This window comes from Phocoena sinus, chromosome 19 (genome assembly GCF_008692025.1).
Source record: "Phocoena sinus isolate mPhoSin1 chromosome 19, mPhoSin1.pri, whole genome shotgun sequence".
Classification (NCBI taxonomy): domain Eukaryota; kingdom Metazoa; phylum Chordata; class Mammalia; order Artiodactyla; family Phocoenidae; genus Phocoena; species Phocoena sinus.
Genome location: NC_045781.1, coordinates 4,895,257 through 4,917,025, shown reverse-complemented (window position 1 = coordinate 4,917,025; position 21,769 = coordinate 4,895,257). Strand labels below are relative to the sequence as shown.

Here is a 21,769-nt window from a genome sequence, read left to right as displayed (position 1 = left end):
GGATGGGAAAAGATGTTCCATACAAATGGGAATCAAAAGAAAGCTGGAGTAACAATACTGGTATCAGATAAAATAGACTTTAAAATAAAGACTGTTACAAGAGATAAGGAAGGACACTACATAATGATCAAGGGATCAATCCAAGGAAACATACAACTGTAAATATTTATGCACCCAACATAAGAGCACCTCAATACATAAGGCAAATGCTAACAGCCACAAAAGGGAAAATCGATAGTAACACAATAGTGGGGAACTTTAACACCCCACTTACACCAATGGACAGATCATCCAGACAGAAAATAAACAAGGAAACACAAGCTTTAAATGGCACAATAGACCGGATAGATTTAATTGATATTTATAGAACATTCCACCTGAAAGCAGAAGGATACACTTTCTTCTCAAGTGCATATGGAACATTCTCCAGGAGAGATCACATCTTGGGTAACAAATCAAGCCCTGGTAAATTTAAGAAAACTGAAATCATATCAAGCATCTTTTCCAACCACAACTCTATGAGATTAGAAATCAATTACAGGGGAAAAGAACTGTAAAAAATATATAACACATGAAGGCTAAACACTACACTACTAAATAACCAAGAGATCAGTAAAAAAATCAAAGAGAAAATCAAAAAATACCTAGAGACAAATAACAATGAAAACACGATGATCCAAAACATATCGGATGCAGCAAAAGCAGTTCTAAGGAGGAAGTTTACAGCAATACAATCCTACCTGAAGAAACAAGAAAAATCTCAAATAAACAATCTAAACAGCTAAAGGAACTAGAGAAAGATGAACAAAAAAAACCCAGTTAGTAGAAAGAAATCAATCATAAAGATAAAAGCAGAAATTAATGAAACAGAAACAATAGCAAAGATCAATAAAACTAAAAGCTGGTTCTTTGAGAAGATAAACAAAATTGATGAACCTTTAGCCAGGCTCATCAAGAAAAAGAGGGAGAGGACTCAAATCAATAAAATTAGAAATGAAAAAGGAAAAGTTACAAAGAACACTGCAGAAATACAAAGGATCATAAGAGACTACTATAAGCAACTATCGGCCAATAAAATGGACAACCTGGAAGAAATGGACCAATTCTTAAAAAGGTATAACCTTCTAAGACTGAACCAAGAAGAAACAAAGAATATGAACAGACCAATCACAAGTAATGAAATTGATACTGTGATTAAAAATCTTCCAGAACAAAAGTCCAGGACCAGATGTCTTCACAGGTGAATTCTACCAAACACTTAGAGAAGAGCTAACATCCATCCTCAAACTCTTCCAAAAAACTGAAGAGGAAGGAACTCTTCCAAGCTCATTCTGTGAGGCCACCGTCACCGATACCCAAAACAAAGATATCCTGAAAAAAGAAAATTACAGACCAATATTACTGATGAATATAGACACAAAAATCCTCAACAAACTACTAGCAAACAGAATCCAACAACACATTAAAAGAATCATACACCACAATCAAGTGGGATTTACCCCAGAGATGCAAGGATTCTTCAATATACGCAAATCAACCAATGTCATACACCATATTAACAAATTGAATGAAAACCATATGATCATTTGAATAGATGCAGAAAAACCTTTTAACAAAATTCCACACCCATTTATGATAAAAACTCTCCAGAAAGTGGGCACAGATGGAACCTACCTCAACATAATAAAGGCCATGTATGACACACAGCTAACATCATTCTCAATGTTGAAAAACTGAAAGCATTTCCTCGAAGATCAGGAACAAGACAAGGAGGTCCACTCTCATAACTACTATTCAATACAGTTTTGGAAGTCCTAGCCACAGAAATCAGAAAAGAAAAAGAAACAAAAGGAATATAAAATTGGAAAAGAAGAAGTAAAATTGTTTGCAGATGAGATGACACTATATGTAGAAAATCCTAAAGATGCCACCAGAAAACTACTAGAGCTAATCAATGAATTTGGTAAAGTTGCAGGATACAAAATTAATGCACAGAAATCTCTTGCACTCCTATACATGAATAACTAAAGACCAGAAAGAGAAATTAAGGAAACAATACCATTCACCAGTGCAACAAAAAAAGAATAAAATACCTAGGAATAAACCTACCCAAGGAGGTAAAAGACCTGTATTCAGAAAACTACAAAACACTGATGAGAGAAATCTAAGACGACACAAACAGATGGAGAGATATACCATGTTCTTGGATTTGAAGAATCAATACTGTGAAAATGACTATACTACCCAAAGCAATCTACAGATTCAATGCAATTCTTATCAAATTACCAATGGCATTTTTCACAGAACTAGAACAAAAAAAATCTTAAAATCTATATAGAAACACAAAAGACCCCAAGTAGCCAAAGCAATCTTGACAGAAAAAAAACAGAGCTGGAGGAATCAGGCTCCCTGACTTCAGACTATACTACAAAGTCACAGGCATCAGAACAGTGTGGTACTTGCCCCAAAGCAGACATATACATCTATGAAACAGAATAGAGAGCCCCAAAATAAACCCATGTACATATGGCCAATTAATCTACAACAGAGGCAAGAATATACAATGGTGACAGTACCTTCAATAAGTGGTACTGGGAAAACTGGACAGCTACATGTAGAAGAATGAAATTAGAAAACTCCCTAACAACATAAACAAAAATAAACTCAAAATGGATTAAAGACCTAAATGTAAGGCCACATACTATAAAACTCTTAAGAGGAAAACAGAGAGAACACTCTTTGACATCAATCACAGCAACATCTTTTCTGACCAACCTTCTAGAGTAATGGAAATAAAAACAAAAATAAACAAATTGGACCTAATGAAACTTAAAAGCTTCAGCACAACAAAGGAAACCATAAACAAGACTAAAAGACAAACCTCAGAATGGGAGAAAATAATTACAAATGAATTAATGGACCAAAGATTACTCTCCAAAATATACAAATAGTTCATGCAGCTCAATATCAAAAAAACAAACAACCCAATCAAAATATGGGCAGAAGACCTAAACAGACATTTCTCCAAAAAAGACATACAGAGGGCCAAGAGGCACACGAAAACATGCTCAACATCACTAATCATTAGAGAAATGCAAATCAAGACTACAATGAGGCATCAGCTCACACAAGTCAGAATGGCCATCATCAAAAAATTTACAAACAATAAATGCTAGAGAGGGTGTGGAGACAAGGGAACCCTCTCACACTGTTGGTGGGAATGTAAATTGATACAGCCACTATGGAGAACAGTATGGAGGTTCCTTAAAAAACTAAAAATAGAATTACCATAAGACCCAGCAATCCCACTACTGGGCATATACCCAGAGAAAACCATAACTCAAAGACACATTCACCCCAATGTTCATTGCAGCACTATTTAGAATAGCCAGGTCCTGGAAGCAACCTAAATGCCTATCGACAGACCAACAGATAAAGAAAATGTAGTACATATACACAGTGGAATATTACTCAGCCATAAAAAGAATGAAATTGGGTCATTTGTAGAGACGTGGTTGGCCTAGACACTGTCATACAGAGTGAAGTAAGTCAGAGAAAAACAAACATCATATATTAACGCATATAGGTGGAATCTAGAAAAATGATACAGATCAACCTGTTTGCAAGGCAGAAATAGAGACAAAGACATAGAGAACAAACGTATGGATACCAAGGGGCAGGGTCGGGTGGGATGAATTGGGAGATTGGGATTGTCATATATACACTATTGATACTATGTATAAAATATATAACTAATGAGAACCTACTGTATAGCACAGGGAACTCTACTCAATGCTCTGTGGTGACCTAAATGGGAAGGAAATCCGAAAAAGAGAGGATATATGTATACGTAGAGTTGATTCACTTTGCTGTACAGTAGAAACTAACACAACATTATAAAGCAACTATACTCCAATAAAAATTAATTTAAAAAAAACTAATAAGTGAAATGGTAATTACAGGGAAATTTGCTGCTTTAAATGCTTATATTGTAAAAGAAGAAAGTATCTTTTAACATGCTATTTTATACTAATATGTGTAAAATAGATAACTAATGAGAACCTGATGTACAGCACAGGGAACTCTACTTCACTTAGCTGTACAGTAGAAACAAACACATTGTAAAACCACTATACCCCCCAAAAAAAAAAAAAGAGAATATTGAAAAACATTTAGCCAGAGTCATTAATAACAGAGGGAGAGGGCCCAAATCAATAAAATCAGAAATCAAAAAGGATACGTTACAATGGACACCACAGAAATACAAAGAATCAAAAGAGACTACTCCAAGAAACTATACTCCAATAAAATGAACAACCTAGAAGAAATGGGTTAGAAAGGTACAATCTCCTAAGAATGAACCACGAAGAAATAGAAAATAGGAACAGACCAATCACAAGTACTGAAATTGAAACTGTGATTAAAAATCTTCCAAGAAACAAAGGTCCAGGACCAGATGGCTTCACAGGTGAATTCTCCCATTCTAATATTCAGACAAGAGCTAACACTCATTCTTCTCAAACTATTACAAAAAATACTTTTGGAGAGGAAGGAACACTTCCAATGAACTCATTCTGTGAGGCCATAATAACCCTGACACCAAAGCCAGAAAAAGATATTCCAAAAAAAGAAAATTACAAGTCAATATCACATATACGCAAAAACCCACAACAAAATACCCACAACAAAATACTAGCAAACAGAATCCAACAATACATTAAAAGAATCATAAACCATGATCAAGTAGGATTTATTCCAGGGATGCAAGATTTTCAATATCTGCAAGTCAATTAATATGATACACCACATTAACAAATTGAAGACTAAAAACCATATGATCATCTCAGTAGTTGCAGAAAAAGCCTCTCACAAAATTCAGCACTGATTTATGATAAAAATGCTTCAGACAGTAAGCACAGATGGGACCTACTTCAACATAATAAAGACCATATATGACAAACACACAACTAACATCATACTCAACAATGAAAAGGTGAGAGCATTTCCTCTAAGATCAGGAACAAGACAAGGATGTCCACTCTCACCACTTTTATTCAACATACATTTGGAAGTCCTAGCCACTGCAATCAGAAAACAAAAAGAAATAAAAGGAATCCAGATAGGAAAAGAAGTAAAACTATCACTGTATGCAGATGACATGATGCTACACGTAGAAAATCCTGACGATGCCACCAGGTAACTACCAGACCTCAGCAATGAACACGGTGAAGTTGCTGGATAAATATAAAAAAATAAATATACAAATATCTGTTGCATTTCTATATACCAACAACGAAATATCAGAAAGTGAAATTACAGAAACAATCCCATTTACCATCTCATCACAAAAAATAACATTCTGAGGAATAAACCCACCTAAGGAAGCAAAATAACTGTACTTGTAAAACTATATGATGCTGGGCTTCCCTGGTGGCGCAGTGGTTGAGAGTCCGCCTGCTGATGCAGGGGACGCAGGTTCGTGCCCCGGTCTGGGAGGATCCCACATGCTGCAGAGCAGCTGGGCCCGTGAGCCGTGGCCGCTGGGCCTGCGCGTCCGGAGCTTGTGCTCCACAGCGGGAGAGGCCACAGCGGTGTGAGGCCCACGTACCACAAAAAAAAACCTATATAATGCTGATGAAAGATATCAAAGATGACACAAACAGATGAAAATATATACCATGTTCTTGGATTGGAATAAGCAACATTGTTAAAATTACCATATTACCCAAGGCAATCTACATATTCAATGCAATCCTTATCAAATTAACAATGGCATTTTTCACAGAACGAGAACAAAACATTTTTTAAATTTGTATGAAAACACAAAAGACACCGAATATCTAAAACAATCTCGAGAAAGAAGAATGGAGCTGGAGGAATCACACTCCCTGACTTCAGACAATACTACAAACCTACAGTCATCAAGACGGTATGGTACTGGCAAAAAACAGAAAACACAGATCAATGGAAAAGAATAGAAAGCCTAGAAATAAACCCACTCACTTATAGTCAATTATTCTATGACAAAGAAGGAAAGAATATACAATGGAGAAAAGACAGTCTTTTTAGTAAGTGGTGCTGGGATAACTGGACAGCTACATGGAAAAGAATGAAACTAGAACATTCTCTAACACCACATACACAAATAAACTCAAAATGGATTAAACAGCTAAATATAAGACCAGATACTATAAAACTCCTAGAGGAAAACAAAGGCAGAACACTCTTTGATAGAAATCACAGCAATATTTTTTTGGATCTGTCTCCTAGAGACACGGAAATAAAAGCAAAAATAAACAAATGGGACCTAATTAAACTTAAAAGCTACTGCAAAGCAAAGGAAACCATAAAAAGTACGAAAATACAACCTATGGACTAGAAGAGTATATTTGCAAATGATGCTACCAAAAAGGAATTCATTTCCAAAATATACAAAATTCATATAGCTTAATATCAAAAAAACCATACAACCCAATCAAAAAATTAGCAGAAGACCTAAATAGATATTTCTCCAAAGAAGACATAAAGATGGCCAACAGCCACATGAAAAGATGCTCAACGTCACTAATTATTACATAAATGCAAATCAAAACCACAAAATGCTATCACCTCACACTGGTCAGAATGACCACCATCAAAAAGTCTACAAATAGGGGACTTCCCTGGTGGTCCAGGCAGTAAGGCTCCACGCTGCCAATGCAGGGGGCCCAGGTTCAATCCCTGGTCAGGGAACTAGATCCAATACGCATGTCGCAACTGAGAGTCATACAGCAACTAAGAAGTCCGCATGCCCCAACTAAATATTCTGTGTGCCACAACTAAGATCTGGCGTGGCCAAAAAAAAAAAGTCTACAAACAGTAAATGCTTGAGAGGGTGTGGAGAAAACAGAACACTCCTACACTGTTGGAAGGAATGTAAACTGCTGTAGCCACTTTGAAGGAGGTTCAAAGTATGGAGGTTCCTTAAAGAACTAAAAATAAAGTTACCACATGAACAAGCAATTCCAATCCTGGGCATATATCCGGAAAAGATGAAAACTCTAATTTGAAAAGATATATGCACCCCAATGTTTATAGCAACACTATTTACACTAGCCAGGACATGGAAGCAACCTAAATTTTCATTGACAGATGAAGGGATAAAGAAGATATGGCACATATATACAATGGAATATTACTCATTCATAAAAAACAATGAAATAATGCCTTTTGCAGCAACATGGATGGACCTGTGAAGTCAGACAAAGAAAAACATATATGATATTACTTATACGTGGAACCTAAAAAAGTGATATAAATGAACTTATATACAAAACAGAAATAGACTCACAGACATAGAAAACAAACTTACGGTTACCAAAGGGGAAAGTGCAGGATGCGGGGGGGTGGGGTGGGCGAGGAGAGAGATAAATTAGGAGTCTGGGGTGAACATATACAAACTACTATATATAAAATAGATAAACAACAAGGACCTACTGTATAGCTCAGGTAACTATATTAAATATCTTGTAAATTTCTATACACCTGAAATTAACACAACATTATAAATTAACTATACTTAAAAAAAAAAAACCTCTTGTGTAGATGTTTAAACAATGTTTCAGAAAGGTGTAAAGATCACTTAATGGGAGAATGCAGTCAGTGGAACAAAAGGTATTGACAGGACTTCCCTGGTGGCACAGTGGTTAAGAATCCACCTGCCAATGCAGGGGACATGAGTTCGAGCCCTGGTCCGGGAAGATCCCACATGCCATGGAGCAACTAAGCCCGTGTGCCACAACTACTGGGCCTGCACTCTAGAGCCCACAAGCCACAACTACTGAGCCCATGTGTCACAACTACTGAACTCCGGGTGCCACAACTACTAAGCACATGTGCTGCAACTACTGAGCCCACGTGCCTAGAGCTGGTGCTCCACAACAAGAGAAACCACCACAACGAAAAGTCTGTACAACGTAACAAAGAGTAGACCCTGCTCACCACAAGTAGAGAAAGCCCACGCGCAGCAACACCCAACGCAGCCAAAATAAGTTAATTAATTAAAAATAATTTTTTTTAAAAAGTTGTTGCCAAAACTGGATACCTACTAACAAAAGTATTTACTTAGACCATTACCTTACGCTACAGACAAAAATTAACTCAAAGTGGTTCAAAGACCTAAACCTAAGTCCCAAGTATATAAAACTCCTAGAAGTAAACATACAGAAAAAGTTTCTTGACATTGGACCCACAAATGATTTATCAGGTATAACACCAAAAGCACAGGCTACAAAATAAAAACAGATAAATTGGACTATATCAAAAATATAAACTACTGTGCATTAAAGCACAGTGAAAAGACAACCAACAGTAAAAGAGAAAACATTTCTAAATCACATATCTGATAATAGTTGAGTATGAAGAATATATAAAGATTCTAAGAGGGACTGATAACAAATTCCACCACAGGGACCCATCCCCAATCAACCATCCCATGCGTTGCAAACATAAAACAAAAACCCCAAGAGTAACATGGAAATTTGAACCTAATGATAAAATAAAAAATCATTTATAATGCATAGAAATGTACAAAATTAAAGTACCAGTGTCATAAACACATTATCGTTCATCACTGAAGGTATCCCTCCACTTCATAAGCTCTCATTAACACGCTTCAAAATTCGCTGTTGGGGTAGAATGAACAATGGCACAGGCAATGAAAAATGTGGCATCAACAACACTTTAGCCAACAGCCTCACAGATATGAGAATGTGAGCTTTGACAAAGTTGTCCTGGGATAAATTCCTATACCAATGTAAAGAGGCTAAAATGTATGGTCATTGAGACACATGAATAACACGGTCACAGTGCCCTTGAGACAGGCTTTTGTGACAGTCCCCAAAGCCAGAAAAAAACCTGGTAAGACTTATCAGTCAGACTCTTGTGATACTTTCTATCTCATATCCTAGAACATGCTGACCACTCTAATGAGTAGCTTCGAGTGGTGATTTTGTACAGAGCAAGAAAATATTACAACATACGAGGAATAGTGTCTCTGTCAAAATTTTCTGTTACCCAGTAAACACTCTCCATAGAGACTCCACAAGAGGCTGCCAGATAAACATAGGTGGATTATCACAACAAGGAAACCAGGTAAAATTTCAGACCTTAGGAATATACTTCAAAGAAATTTAAGAGGTAAAATCATACAAAGTAAGGAGAAGGTAAAATTAGGAACAGTCGACATTCCCAGACTAGATAGAGCAGTACAAGAGTAAAAATAATACAATGTGTAAGGGTCAGACGTTATAGGATCTTGAGATGGGACCATGTACTCGACCCACAGATGCCAAGCTAAGAGCCTGAAAGATTCACACATGCACCCCTTGTAGGATTTGGGATCAAAAGGAGCTCCTCTCCGTCCACTGTCCTTACACTCCTCCTAAGTAACAATCACAGAAGATCCAATCCACCCGCCTGTCCCACACACCCCTAAACAAAAGAAACAGCCCTTCTGAGATACCCATCTTTGTTTACACTTTTGACTCCCACACAATGTATTCTTGGCTATTTTTCACATTTCTCCCCACTGTCCACGGCTCTTTCTCTTGCTCCAATGTGGAGATAATATTCAGATCAGAAAAAGAAATTCTGGGACTTCCCTGGCAGCCCACCGGTTAAGACTCCATGCTTCCAATGCAGAGGGCACGGGTTCAATCCCTACTCAGGGAACTGAGATCCCACAAGCCAGAAGGTGTGGCCAAAAAATTTTTAAAAAAGAAACAGAAGTTCTGGTTTATCAGGACAAAGAAATGTGAAGTGCTGTGGTTTTCCTAAAATCCCGGTTCTTTGTTCAGCTGAGGGGTGAGGACATTACAGATGGGTCGGGAAAAATATTTCACAAATTCATCCACCGCCTCCCTTCTACACAGGGAACGGTGTAATATGCGGACATCAAGCTCTCTTCCTGCAAAAACTGAGTCAAAAACCAAAAGGCAGAAAATAGGAAATTTGGTATTTTTTAAAGTTTGCCATTGAGCTTTGTACGTAATTAAGCTCTGGGACAACCCCTGATGTAACATGAAACGTGCAGAGCATCTGAAGAAAGGGTCAGTTTAAACTCACGATGCCACATGATGTGAGTCAACAGGGCTTCCCAAGAGGCACACAAGGGAAAATGCAAAGATACCCAAGGGCAGATCCCAGCTCTGAAGGGAAGTTATCCTCACCCAGGGAGAGCAGGTTCCTGTAGGTCTCCACCATCACGTCCCTGTACAAGGCCCTCTGAGCAGGGTCCAGGCATTCCCACTCCTCCTCAGTGAATTCGATGGCCACATCCTCAAAGGTCAACCGTTCCTGAAATGAAACCACATTTCACCAATGGGCCATGAAGAGTTCTCATCTTCATACAAATGGAAAAGACGAGGAAAGGGTAAGGACTGATTCAATTAAAGTATGTGTTCTACCAGATCTATTTAGAGGTATTTGGAAAAATTATGTATCTCTAATCTTAATTTCTTATACTTTTTCATAAGACCTTATGAGGTCCTCCAATTAATATGATTTTTCGTCACTGTCGAAAATCTATGAAACGCCTATAAGTAACACTCAACGCCATGTTGTCTATGCAGAAGTGTCAGGTATTACGTTCTACACACTGAGTGAGATTCAGTATACAGATGAGATGACAAAGTTCGCAGTGCTTTTAATGAAAGGTCAAAATTTCAACTATGATGATGATAACAACAACAACTAAAAGTGTCTGAACACTTCCTATTGCTCTAAGTTACAGTAATGTTACTCTAAACATTACTCTAAGTAAGTACTTTTACAGGCAAGATCTTGTTATCAACATAACAGCTCATTAAAGAAAGATCTGTCCCCATCTTACAGAGGACAAAAACTATCACAGACACTCTGAGAAACTTGACTCCGATCAAGAAGGTAAGAAATGTTACAGCAAACACTTGAACTCAGAGGGCTGTGCTCAGCAACTGAAGCTTAAGAATCAAATAGTTAAGTAATACAGAAAGCATTAAAAGTACATTGACAGAGGGTTCCCTGAGAAAACTTGAAAGAAGTCCAAGGTGAATGGCATGAAAGGTCATTACAGATGTGGACACACAAGCACATACACATAAATGTTAGTAATCTTACTACTACTTAAACCATTAACAGGATTGCACAGAAAAATTCCAGGCAATGGAATATACTGAAGACAATTTCAACTGAAAAAAGATATATAGTTTTAAAATCATGATGTCTTTTTTCTAAACCACAGACTTGCACATCCATGTACTCATGCACATACATATCTATAAAAAATAACTGAAATGAGAGAAAAATCTCTTGACAGATTTTTGGACAATTTTTTATCATCGTTTTATTCACGTGTATTTCAGCATCTTTCAGACACTGAAAATGTATCCGCTGTACTCAATTTAGTTTGTCAACGTGATTCTGTAGTAGGATACTAAAAAAAAAAATGGTATGAACATTTAAAAAAAATACAATACTTGAACTCAACTCTCAATAAGATAACCATGCTCAAAAATATAAATACAATTTTATCCATTTAAATTTACATAGCTAGGCATTAACAAAAGCCAAAGAATTTCTTTGTTTTTGCCACCAATAAAACATTGATTAGAAATTAGAAAATTTACTATTATACATTATTTCCACAGGTTATGAAAAAATATATCATAATAGTAAAGTTAAAAACTTCCTGGACAATTAAAAATCAAGAAAAAAAGGATATGGAAAAAAATAAATTCTGATTAAACAAGAACATTTCAAGAAACGTCATGAACAGAAGGAAACACTCGATGCATTCCCTCTGGAGTTACAGTGGAGTGAAGGGGGCTGGCCAGGGCACCTGCCTTTCACCACTGTACAGTGTGCCTAAGCAAGGACCACTAGAGTAAGTAACGGGGGAAAACAGGGCAAGGGACACACTGTGAGAGACTTGGAACTGCTAGTGTTCACAAATATAAGGACACAGAAAGGTGAAAGGATGGAAAAATACATTCCATCCTAAAGAGAGCAGGAGAGAATACATTATATCAGACAAAATAAACTGAAGAAAAACAAGTGACATGAGACAAAAAAACATTATATAATGATAAATGGGTCAATTTACCAAAAAGAAGTATCAAGTAAAAATATATATACATCTAACATTAGATATCTCAGAAAAATGAAGCAAACATTAAAGGAAATGAAGAGAGAAATAGCAGCACAGGAATACTATGAGACTTCAATGCCCCAGCTGAACTTACAGATGGAACCAAAAAGATCAATAAGGAAACTATAGACCTTACTGGTTATTAGACATAACAGATCACAAGACCCAACAGCAGAAAACACATGCGTCTCAAGCACACATAAAGCATTCTCCATGAGAGACCACATGTTTGGCCAAAACACAAATCTTAACAATTTTAAGAGACTGATATCATAAAAGTAAACAACAATGAAATAAACAGCAGAAGAAGAAAAAGAAAATTACCCCAAATGCGGAAATTAAACAACTCACTCTTAAACCACTAATGGGTCTAAGAAGAAATCACAAGGGAATTTTTAAATATATGGATGAAAAGGAAAATACAACCTACCAAAAGTTATAACACACAATGAAGGCTGTACTAAAAGGAAATTCAAAACTGCTAAATGCTTACAGTAAAAAAAAAAAAAAAAAGATCTCAAATCAGAAATTTATTTTTACACCTCTAGGAAGTAGAAAAACAAAAACACACTAAACCCAAGTTTAGCAGAAGGAAAGAGGTAAATAAGAAAAAAGAAACCAGGGACTTCCCTGGTGGGGCAATGGTTAAGAATCCGCCTGCCAATGCAGGGGACACAGGTTCGAGCCCTAGTCTGGGAAGATCCTACATGCTGCAGAGCAACTAAGCCTGTGTGCCACAACTACTGAAGCCTGCATGCCTAAAGCCCAAGCTCTGCAACAAGAAAAGCCCCACAATGAGAAGCCCGCACTCCGCAACGAACACCCAACAACGAAGACTCAATGCAGCCAAAAATTAATAAATTAACATATTAAAAAAAAAAGAAAGATTAGACCAGAGATAAATAAAATAGAAAGTAGAAAAATATAAAAATGAACAAACCAACAGTTGGTGTTTTGAAAAAACTGAATGGGAAAACCCTTAGCTACACTAAGAAAAAAAGAAAAAAGATTCAAATAATTAAGAACAGATATGAAAGAGAAATGATTGCAACTGATGTCAAAGTTTTTTAAGGAAGATAAGGAAGTACTATGAACAATAATGCCTACAAATCACAGAATCTAAAAGATACAGGTAAATTCTTAGAAACACACAACCTACTAAACTTGATTTATCTTTATGAAATAAAAAATCTGGAGATTGGTTCAAGATGGCAGACTAGAAGGACATGCTCTCACTCCCTCTTGCGAGAGCACCGGAATCACAACTAACTGCTGAACAGTCATCGACAGGAAGACACTGGAACTCACCAAAAAAGATACCCCACGTCCAAAGACAAAGGAGAAGCCGCAATGAGACGGTAGGAGGGGCGCAATCACAATAAAATCAAATCCCATAACTGCTGGGTAGGTGACCCACAAACTGGAGAACACTTACACCACAGACGTCCACCCACCGGAGTGAAGGCTCTGAGCCCCACGTCAGGCTTTCCAACCTCGGAGTCCAGCAACGGGAGGAGGAGTTCCTAGAGAATCAGACTTTGAAGGCTAGTGGGATTTGACTGCAGAAATTTGACAGGACTGGGGTAAAACAGAGACTCCACTCTTGGAAGGCACACACAAAGCAGTGTGCGCATCAGGACCCAGGGGAAGGAGCAGTGACCCCATAGGAGACTGAAGCAGACCTACCTGCTAGTGTTGGAGGGTCTCCTGCAGAGGCAGGGGTGGGGGGTTGTGCTCACCGTGGGGACAAGGACACTGGCAGCAGAAGTTCTGGGAAGTACTCCTTGGTGTGAGGCCTCCCAAAGTCTGCCATTAGCCCCACCAAATAACCCGATAGGCTCCAGTGTTGGGGCGCCTCAGGCCAAAGAACCAACAGGGAGGGTACCCAGCCAAACCCAGCAGCAGACAAGCGGATTAAAGTTTTACTGAGATCTGCCCACCAGAGCAACAGCCAGCTCTACCCACCACCAGTCCCTCCCATCAGGAAACTTGCACAAGCCTCTTAGACAGTCTCATCCACCAGAGGGCAGACAGCAGAAGCTGGAAGAACTACAATCCTGCAGCCTATGGAACAAAAACCACATTCACAGAAAGACAGACAAGATGAAAAGGCAGAGGGCTATGTACCAGATGAAAGAACAAGATAAAACCCCAGAAAAACAATTAAATGAAGTGGAGATAGGCAACCTTCCAGAAAAAGAATTCAGAATAATGATGGTGAAGATGATCCAGGACCTCGGAAAACGAATGGAGGCAAAGATCAAGAACATGCAAGAAATGTTTAACAAAGACTTAGAGGAATTAAAGAACAAACAAACAGAGATGAACAATACTATAACTGAAATGAAAAATATATTAGAACGAATTAATAACAGAATAACTGAGGCAGAAGTACAGAGAAGTGACCTGCAAGACAGAATGGTGGAATTCACTGCTACGGAACAGAATAAAAAAAAGAATGAAAAGAAATGAAGACAGCCTAAGAGACCTCTGGGACAACATTAGACGCAACAACATTCGCATTACAGGGGTCCCAGAAGGAGAAGAGAGAGAGAAAGGACCCGAGAAAATATCTGAAGAGATTATAGTCGAAAACTTCCCTAACATGGGAAAGGCAATAGCCACCCAAGTCCAGGAAGCACAGCGAGTCCCATACAGGATAAACCCAAGGAGAAACATGCCAAGACACACAGTAATCAAATTGGCAAAAATTAGACAAAGAAAAATTATTGAAAGCAGCAAGGCCAAAACAACAAATAACGTACAAGGGAACTCCCATAAGGTTAACAGCTGATTTCTCAGCAGAAACCCTACAAGCCAGAAGGCAGTGGCATAATATACTTGAAGTGATGAAAGGGAAAAACCTACAATCAAGATGACTCTACCCAGCAAGGTACTCATTCAGATTCGAAGGAGAAATCAAAAGCTTTACAGACAAGCAAAAGCTAAAAGAATTCAGCACCCCCAAACCAGCTCTACAACAAATGCTAAAGGAACTTCTCTAAGTGAGAAACACAAGAGAGGAAAAAGACCTACAAAAACAAACCCAAAACAATTAAGAAAATGGTAAAAGGAACATACATATCGATAATTACCTTAAACGTGAATGGATTAAATACTCCAACCAAAAGACAAAGGCTCGCTGAATGGATACAAAAACAAGACCCACATATATGCTCTCTACAAGAGACCCACTTGAGACCTAGAGACACATACAGACTAAAAGTGAGGGGATGGAAAAAGATATTCCATGCAAATGGAAATCAAAAGAAACCTGGAGTAGCAATACTCATATCAGATAAAATAAACTTTAAAATAAAGAATGTTACAAGAGACAAGGAAGGACACTACATAATGATCAAGGGATCAATCCAAGAAGAAGATATAATTATTATAAATCTATATGCACCCAACACAGGAGCACCTCAATACATAAGGCAACTGCTAACAGCTATAAAAGAAGAAATCGACAGTAACACAGTAATAGTGGGGGACTTTAACACCTCACTTACAGATCATCCAAACAGAAAATTAATAAGGAAACAGAAGCTTTAAATGACACAATAGACCAGAGAGATTTAATTGATATTTATAGGACATTCCATCCAAAAACAGCAGATTACACTTTTTTCTCAAGTGTGCACAGAACATCATCGAGGATAGATTACATCTTGGGGCACAAATCAAGCCTCAATAAATTTAAGAAAACTGAAATCATATCAAGCATCTTCTCTGACCACAACACTATGAGATTAGAAATCAATTACAGGGGGAAAAAACATAAAAAACACAAACACATGGAGGCTAAACAATACGTTACTAAATAACGAAGAGGTCACTGAAGATATCAAAGAGGAAATCAAAAAATACCTAGATACAAATGACAATGAAAACATGACGAGGGAACGTTAAGAGGGAAGTTTACAGCAATAAAATCCTACCTCAGGAAACGACAAACATCTCAAACAATCTAAATTTACACCTACAGGAACTAGAGAAAGAACAAACAAAACCCAAAGTTACTAGAAGGAAAGAAATCATAAAGAACAGAAATAAAAGAAACAGAAACAAAGAAAACAATAGCAAATATCAATAAAACTAAAAGTTGGTTGTTTGAGAAGATAAACAAAACTGATAAACCATTAGCCAGACTCATCAAGAAAAAGAGAGGACTCAAATCAATAAAATTAGAAAAAAGGAGAAATTACAACAGACACCGCAGAAATACAAAGCATCCTAAGAGACTACTACAAGCAACTCTATGCCAATAAAATGGAGAACCTGGAAGAAATGGACAAATTCTTAGAAAGGTATAACCTTCCAAGACTGAACCAGAAAGAAATAGAAAATATCAACAGACCAATCACAAGTAATGAAATCAAAGCTGTGATTAAAAATCTTCCAACAAACAGAAGTCCCGGACCAGATGGCTTCACAGGTGAATTCTATCAAACATTTAGAGAAGAGCTAACACCCATCCTTCTCAAACTCTTCCAAAAAATTGCAGAGGAAGGAACACTCCCAAACTCATTCTATGAGGCCACCATCACCCTGATACCAAAACAGACAAAGATACTACAAAAAAAGAAAATTACAGACCAGTATCACTGATGAACATACATGCAAAAATCCTCAACAAAATACTAGCAAACAGAATCCAGCAACACATTAAAAGGATCATACACCATGATCAAGTGGGATTTATCCCAGGGATGCAGGGATTCTCCAATATATGCAAATCAATCAATGTGATACACCATATTAACAAACTGAAGAAAAAAAACCATATGATCATCTCAATAGATGCAGAAAAAGCTTTTGACAAAATTCAACATCCATTTATGATAAAAACTCTCCAGAAAGTGGGCACAGAGGGAACCTACCTCAACATAATAAAGGTCATATATGACAAACCCATACCAAACATCATTCTCAATGGTGAAAAACTGAAAGCATTACCTCTAAGATCAGGAAAAAGACAAGGATGTCCACTCTCATCGCTACTATTCAACATAGCTTTGGAACTCCTAGCCTCAGCAATTAGAGAAGAAAAAGAAATAAAAGGAATACAAATTGGAAAAGAAGTAAAACTGTCACTGTTTGCAGATGACATGATACTATACATAGAGAATCCTAAAGATGCCACCAGAAAACTACTAGAGCTAATCAATGAATGTGGTAAAGCTCCAGAATACAAAATTAATGCACAGAAATCTCCTGCATTCCTATACACTAAAGAAGAAAAATCTGAAAGAGAAATTAAGGAAACACTGTCATTTACCATGCAACAAAAAGAATAAAATACCTAGGAATAAACCTACCTAGAGACAAAAGACCTGTATGCAGAAAACTATAAGACACTGATGAAAGAAATTAAAGATGATGCCAACAGATGGAGAGATATACCATGTTCTTGGACTGGAAAACTCAATACTGTGAAAATGATTATACTACCCAAAGCAATCTACAGATTGAATGCAATCCCTATCAAATTACCAATGGCATTTTTTACGGAACTAGAACAAATCATCTTATAATTTGTATGGAGACACAAAAGACCCTGAATAGCCAAAGCAGTCTTGACAGAAAAAATCAGAGCTGGAGGAATCAGACTCCCTGACTTCAGACTATACTACAAAGCTACAGTAATCAAGACAATATGGTACTGGCACAAAAACAGAAACATAGATCAATGGAACAAGATAGAAAGCCCAGGGCTTCCCTGGTGGCGCAGTGGTTGAGAGTCCGCCTGCCGATGCAGGGGACACGGGTTCACGCCCCGGTCCAGGAAGATCCCACATGCTGTGGAGCGGCTGGGCCCGTGAGCCATGGCCACTGAGCCTGCGCGTCCGGAGCCTGTGCTCCACAACAGGAGAGGCCACAACAGTGAGAGGCCCGCGTACCGGCAAAGAAAAAAAAAAGATAGAAAGCCCAGAGGTAAACCCACGCACCTACGGTCAACTAATCTATGACAAAGGAGGCAAGGATATACAATGGAGAAAAGACAGTCTCTTCAATAAGTGGTGCTGGGAAAACTGGACAGCTACATGTAAAAGAATGAAATTAGAACACTCCCGAACACCATACACAAAAATAAACTCAAAATGGATTCGAGACCTAAATGTAAGACCGGACACTATAAAACTCTTAGAGGAAAACATAGGAAGAACACTCTTTGACGTAAATCACAGCAAGGTCTTTTTTGATCCACCTCCTACAGAAATGGAAACAAAAACAAAAATAAACAAATGGGACTTAATGAAACTTAGAAGCTTTTGCACAGCAAAGGAAACCATAAACAAGACGAAAAGACAACACTCAGAATGGGAGAAAATATTTGCAAACGAATCAAGGGACAAAGGATTAACCTCCAAGATATATAAACAGCTCATGCAGCTCAATATTCAAAAAACAAACAACCCAATCCAAAAATGGGCAGAAGACCTAAATAGACATTTCTTCAAAGAAGACATACAGATGGCCAAGAAGCACATGAAAAGCTGCTCAACATCACTAATGATTAGAGAAATGCAAATCAAAACTACAAGGAGGTATCATCTCACACCAGTTAGAATGGGCTTCATCAGAAAAGCTACAAACAACAAATGCTGGAGAGGGTATGGAGAAAAGGGAACCCTCTTGCACTGTTGGTGGGAATGTAAACTGATACAGCCACTATGGAGAACAGTATGGAGGTTCCTTAAAAAACTAAAAATAGAATTAACATATAATCCAGCAATCCCACTACTGGGCATATATCCAGAGAAAACCATAATTCAAAGAGACACATGCACCCCAATATTCATTGCAGTACTATTTACAATAGCCAGGTAATGGAAGCAACCTAAATGCCCATCAACAGACGAATGGATAAAGAAGATGTGGTACATATATACAATGGAATTTTATTCAGCCATAAAAAGGAACGAAATTGCGTCATTTGTAGAGAGTTGTGGATGGATCTAGAGACTGTCATACAGAGTGAAGTCAGAAAGAGAAAAACAAATATCGTATATTAACGCATATATGTGGAATCTAGAAAAATGGTACAGCTGAACCAGTCTGCAGGGCAGAAACTGAGACACACACGTAGAGAATAAACGTATGAACACCAAGGGGGGAAGCCGCGGGGGTGGTGGTGATGGTGGTGTGATGAATTGGGCAATTGGAACTGACATGTATACACTGATGTATATAAAACTGATGACTAATAAGAATCTGCTGTATAAAAAAAACCCAGAAAAAACCTACTTATTAGGTTTATAGACCTGGTGTGCAATTTTAAAAAAAGAAAACACTAGTGGTTACCTTTAAAAAAATTTTTTAAAAGGTACCTATGGTAAAACAAAAAAATGTGGTTTTTGAGATATCACATAGATTCATTTTTTCTTTCCTGTCTTTCAGCTTCTACAACTGTCTTATTTAAGCCCCTCTATTAATATATAAAATATGCCACTGCAAAAAAAAAAACATAAACAAAACCCACAACCCAATCCAAAAATGGGCAGAAGACCTAAACAGACATTTCTCCAAAGAAGACTTACAGATGGCCAAGAAGCACATGAAAAGCTGCTCAACATCACTAATGATTAGAGAAATGCAAATCAAAACTACAATGAGGTATCACCTCACACCAGTTAGAATGGGCATCATTAGAAAATCTAGAAACAATAAATGCTGAAGAGGGTGTGGAGAAAAGGGAACCCTCTTGCACTGTTGGTGGGAATGTAAACTGATACAGCCACTATGGAGCACAGTATGGAGGTTCCTTAAAAACTAAAGTAGAATTACCATATGACCCAGCAATCCCACTACTGAGGCATATACCCAGAGAAAACCACAATTCAAAAAGACATACACACCCCAATGTTCACTGCAGCACTATTACAACTAGCCAGGGTCACTGGAAGCAACCTAAATGCGCATCGACAGATGAATGGATAAAGAAGATGTGGTACATATATACAATGGAATATTACTCAGCCATAAAAAGGAACAAAATTGGGTCATTTGCAGAGACGTGGATGGATCTAGAGACTGTCATACAGAGTAAAGTAAGTCAGAAAGATAAAAATATTGTATATTAACACATATACGTGGAACCTAGAAAAATGGTACAGATGAACTAGTTTGCAGGACAGAAACTGAGACGCAGATATAGAGAACAAACATATGGACACCAAGGGAGGAAAGTGGCGGGGGAGGTGGTGGTGGTGTGATGAATTGGGAGATTGGGATTGACATATATACACTAATATGTATAAAATGGATAACTAATAAGAACCTGCTATATAAAAAGATAAAATTCAAAAGAAAAAATAAAAAATTCAGGGCTTCCCTGGTGGCGCAGTGGTTGAGAGTCCGCCTGCCGATGCAGGGGACGCGGGTTCGTTGCCCCGGTCTGGGAAGATCCCATGTGCCGCGGAGCGGCTGGGCCCGTGAGCCATGGCGCCGCTGAGCCTGCGCTGAGCCTGGAGCCTGTGCTCCACAACAGGAGAGGCCCATGTACCGCAAAAAAAAAAAAAAATAAAAAAAATTAAAAAAATAAAAAATTCAAAGAAAAAATAAAAAATTTGCACCGAATTATAACTAGAGAAATTCAAAAAGTAATCAAAAACCTCAAACAAAGAAAAACCCAGGGCTTCCCTGGTGGCGCAGTGGTTAAAAATCCACCTGCCATTGCAGGGGACACGGGTTCGAACCCTGGTCTGGGAAGATCCCACATGCCATGGAGCAATTAAGCCCATTTGCCACAACTACTGAGTCTGCGCTCTAGAGCCTGCAAGCCACAACTACTGAGCCTGCACTCTAGAGCCTGCAAGCCACAACTACTGAGCTCACGTGCCACAACTACTGCAGCCTGCGGGCCTAGAGCCCATGCTCCACAGTAAGAGAAGCCTGTGCACCGCAACAAAGAGTAGCCCCCACTCGCCACAACTAGAGAAAGCCCACGCCCAGCAATGAAAACCCAACACAGCCAAAAATAAATAAAATAATAATTTTTAAAAAACAAACAAACAAGAAAAACCCAGGACCAAATTCTATGAAATATTTACAAAAGAATTACCACTAATCCTGCTAAAATTACAGAGTTGAAGAGGGAACTCTTGCAAATTCTTTCTATGGAGCCAGCATGATTCTGATACCAATCTCAGACAAAAACACAACAAGAAAGTAAAACTAGAAACCAATACCCCTGATGAATATTGATGCAAAATCCTTAACAACATACTAGCAAAATAATACCACATTAAAAAGATCTGACATGTTGACCAAGTGGATTTTATTCATATAAGGCAAAGAGGAGTCAACATACAAAAATCAATTAATGTGATACACCACATTAACAGAGTAAAGGAAGAAAACACACAGGACCATCTCAATTGATGCAGAGAAAAGCATTTGACAAAATTCAACAACCTTTCAAGATAAAACACTCAACAAACCAGAAAGAGTAAATTCTCTCAACATAATAAACGCCATTTATGAAAAAAGCACAGCTAACAACATTCTCAATGGGGACAGACTGAAAGCTTGTCCTCTGAGATCAGAAAGAAGGCAAGGATGCACACTCTCTGCAATACTGCTCAACAATGTACTGAA

The 21,769-nt window shown here is 37.9% G+C and overlaps 2 protein-coding genes across 9 annotated transcripts in view; one reads left to right on the top strand and one right to left on the bottom strand.

The window, feature by feature from the left end:
- The window catches only part of LOC116743779 (zinc finger protein 160-like), a 334,519-nt gene that overhangs the window by 98,424 nt on the left and 214,326 nt on the right, over nucleotides 1–21,769 (top strand). The gene's annotated exons all lie outside the window — the stretch shown is intronic.
- The window catches only part of LOC116743797 (zinc finger protein 160-like), an 80,743-nt gene that overhangs the window by 50,181 nt on the left and 8,793 nt on the right, over nucleotides 1–21,769 (bottom strand). For 7 of the 8 annotated variants that reach the window (XR_004346893.1, XR_004346892.1, XR_004346898.1 and 4 more), the window contains one exon: nucleotides 10,209–10,339. Coding sequence is in view for 1 of the 8 variants with exons in the window: in XM_032612803.1 (XP_032468694.1) it covers nucleotides 10,209–10,339 (131 nt within the window). In the remaining 7 variants the exon portion in view is untranslated. Of the gene's footprint in view, nucleotides 1–10,208; nucleotides 10,340–21,769 lie in introns of those variants that run through there. The other variant, XR_004346895.1, reaches the window with a different exon arrangement.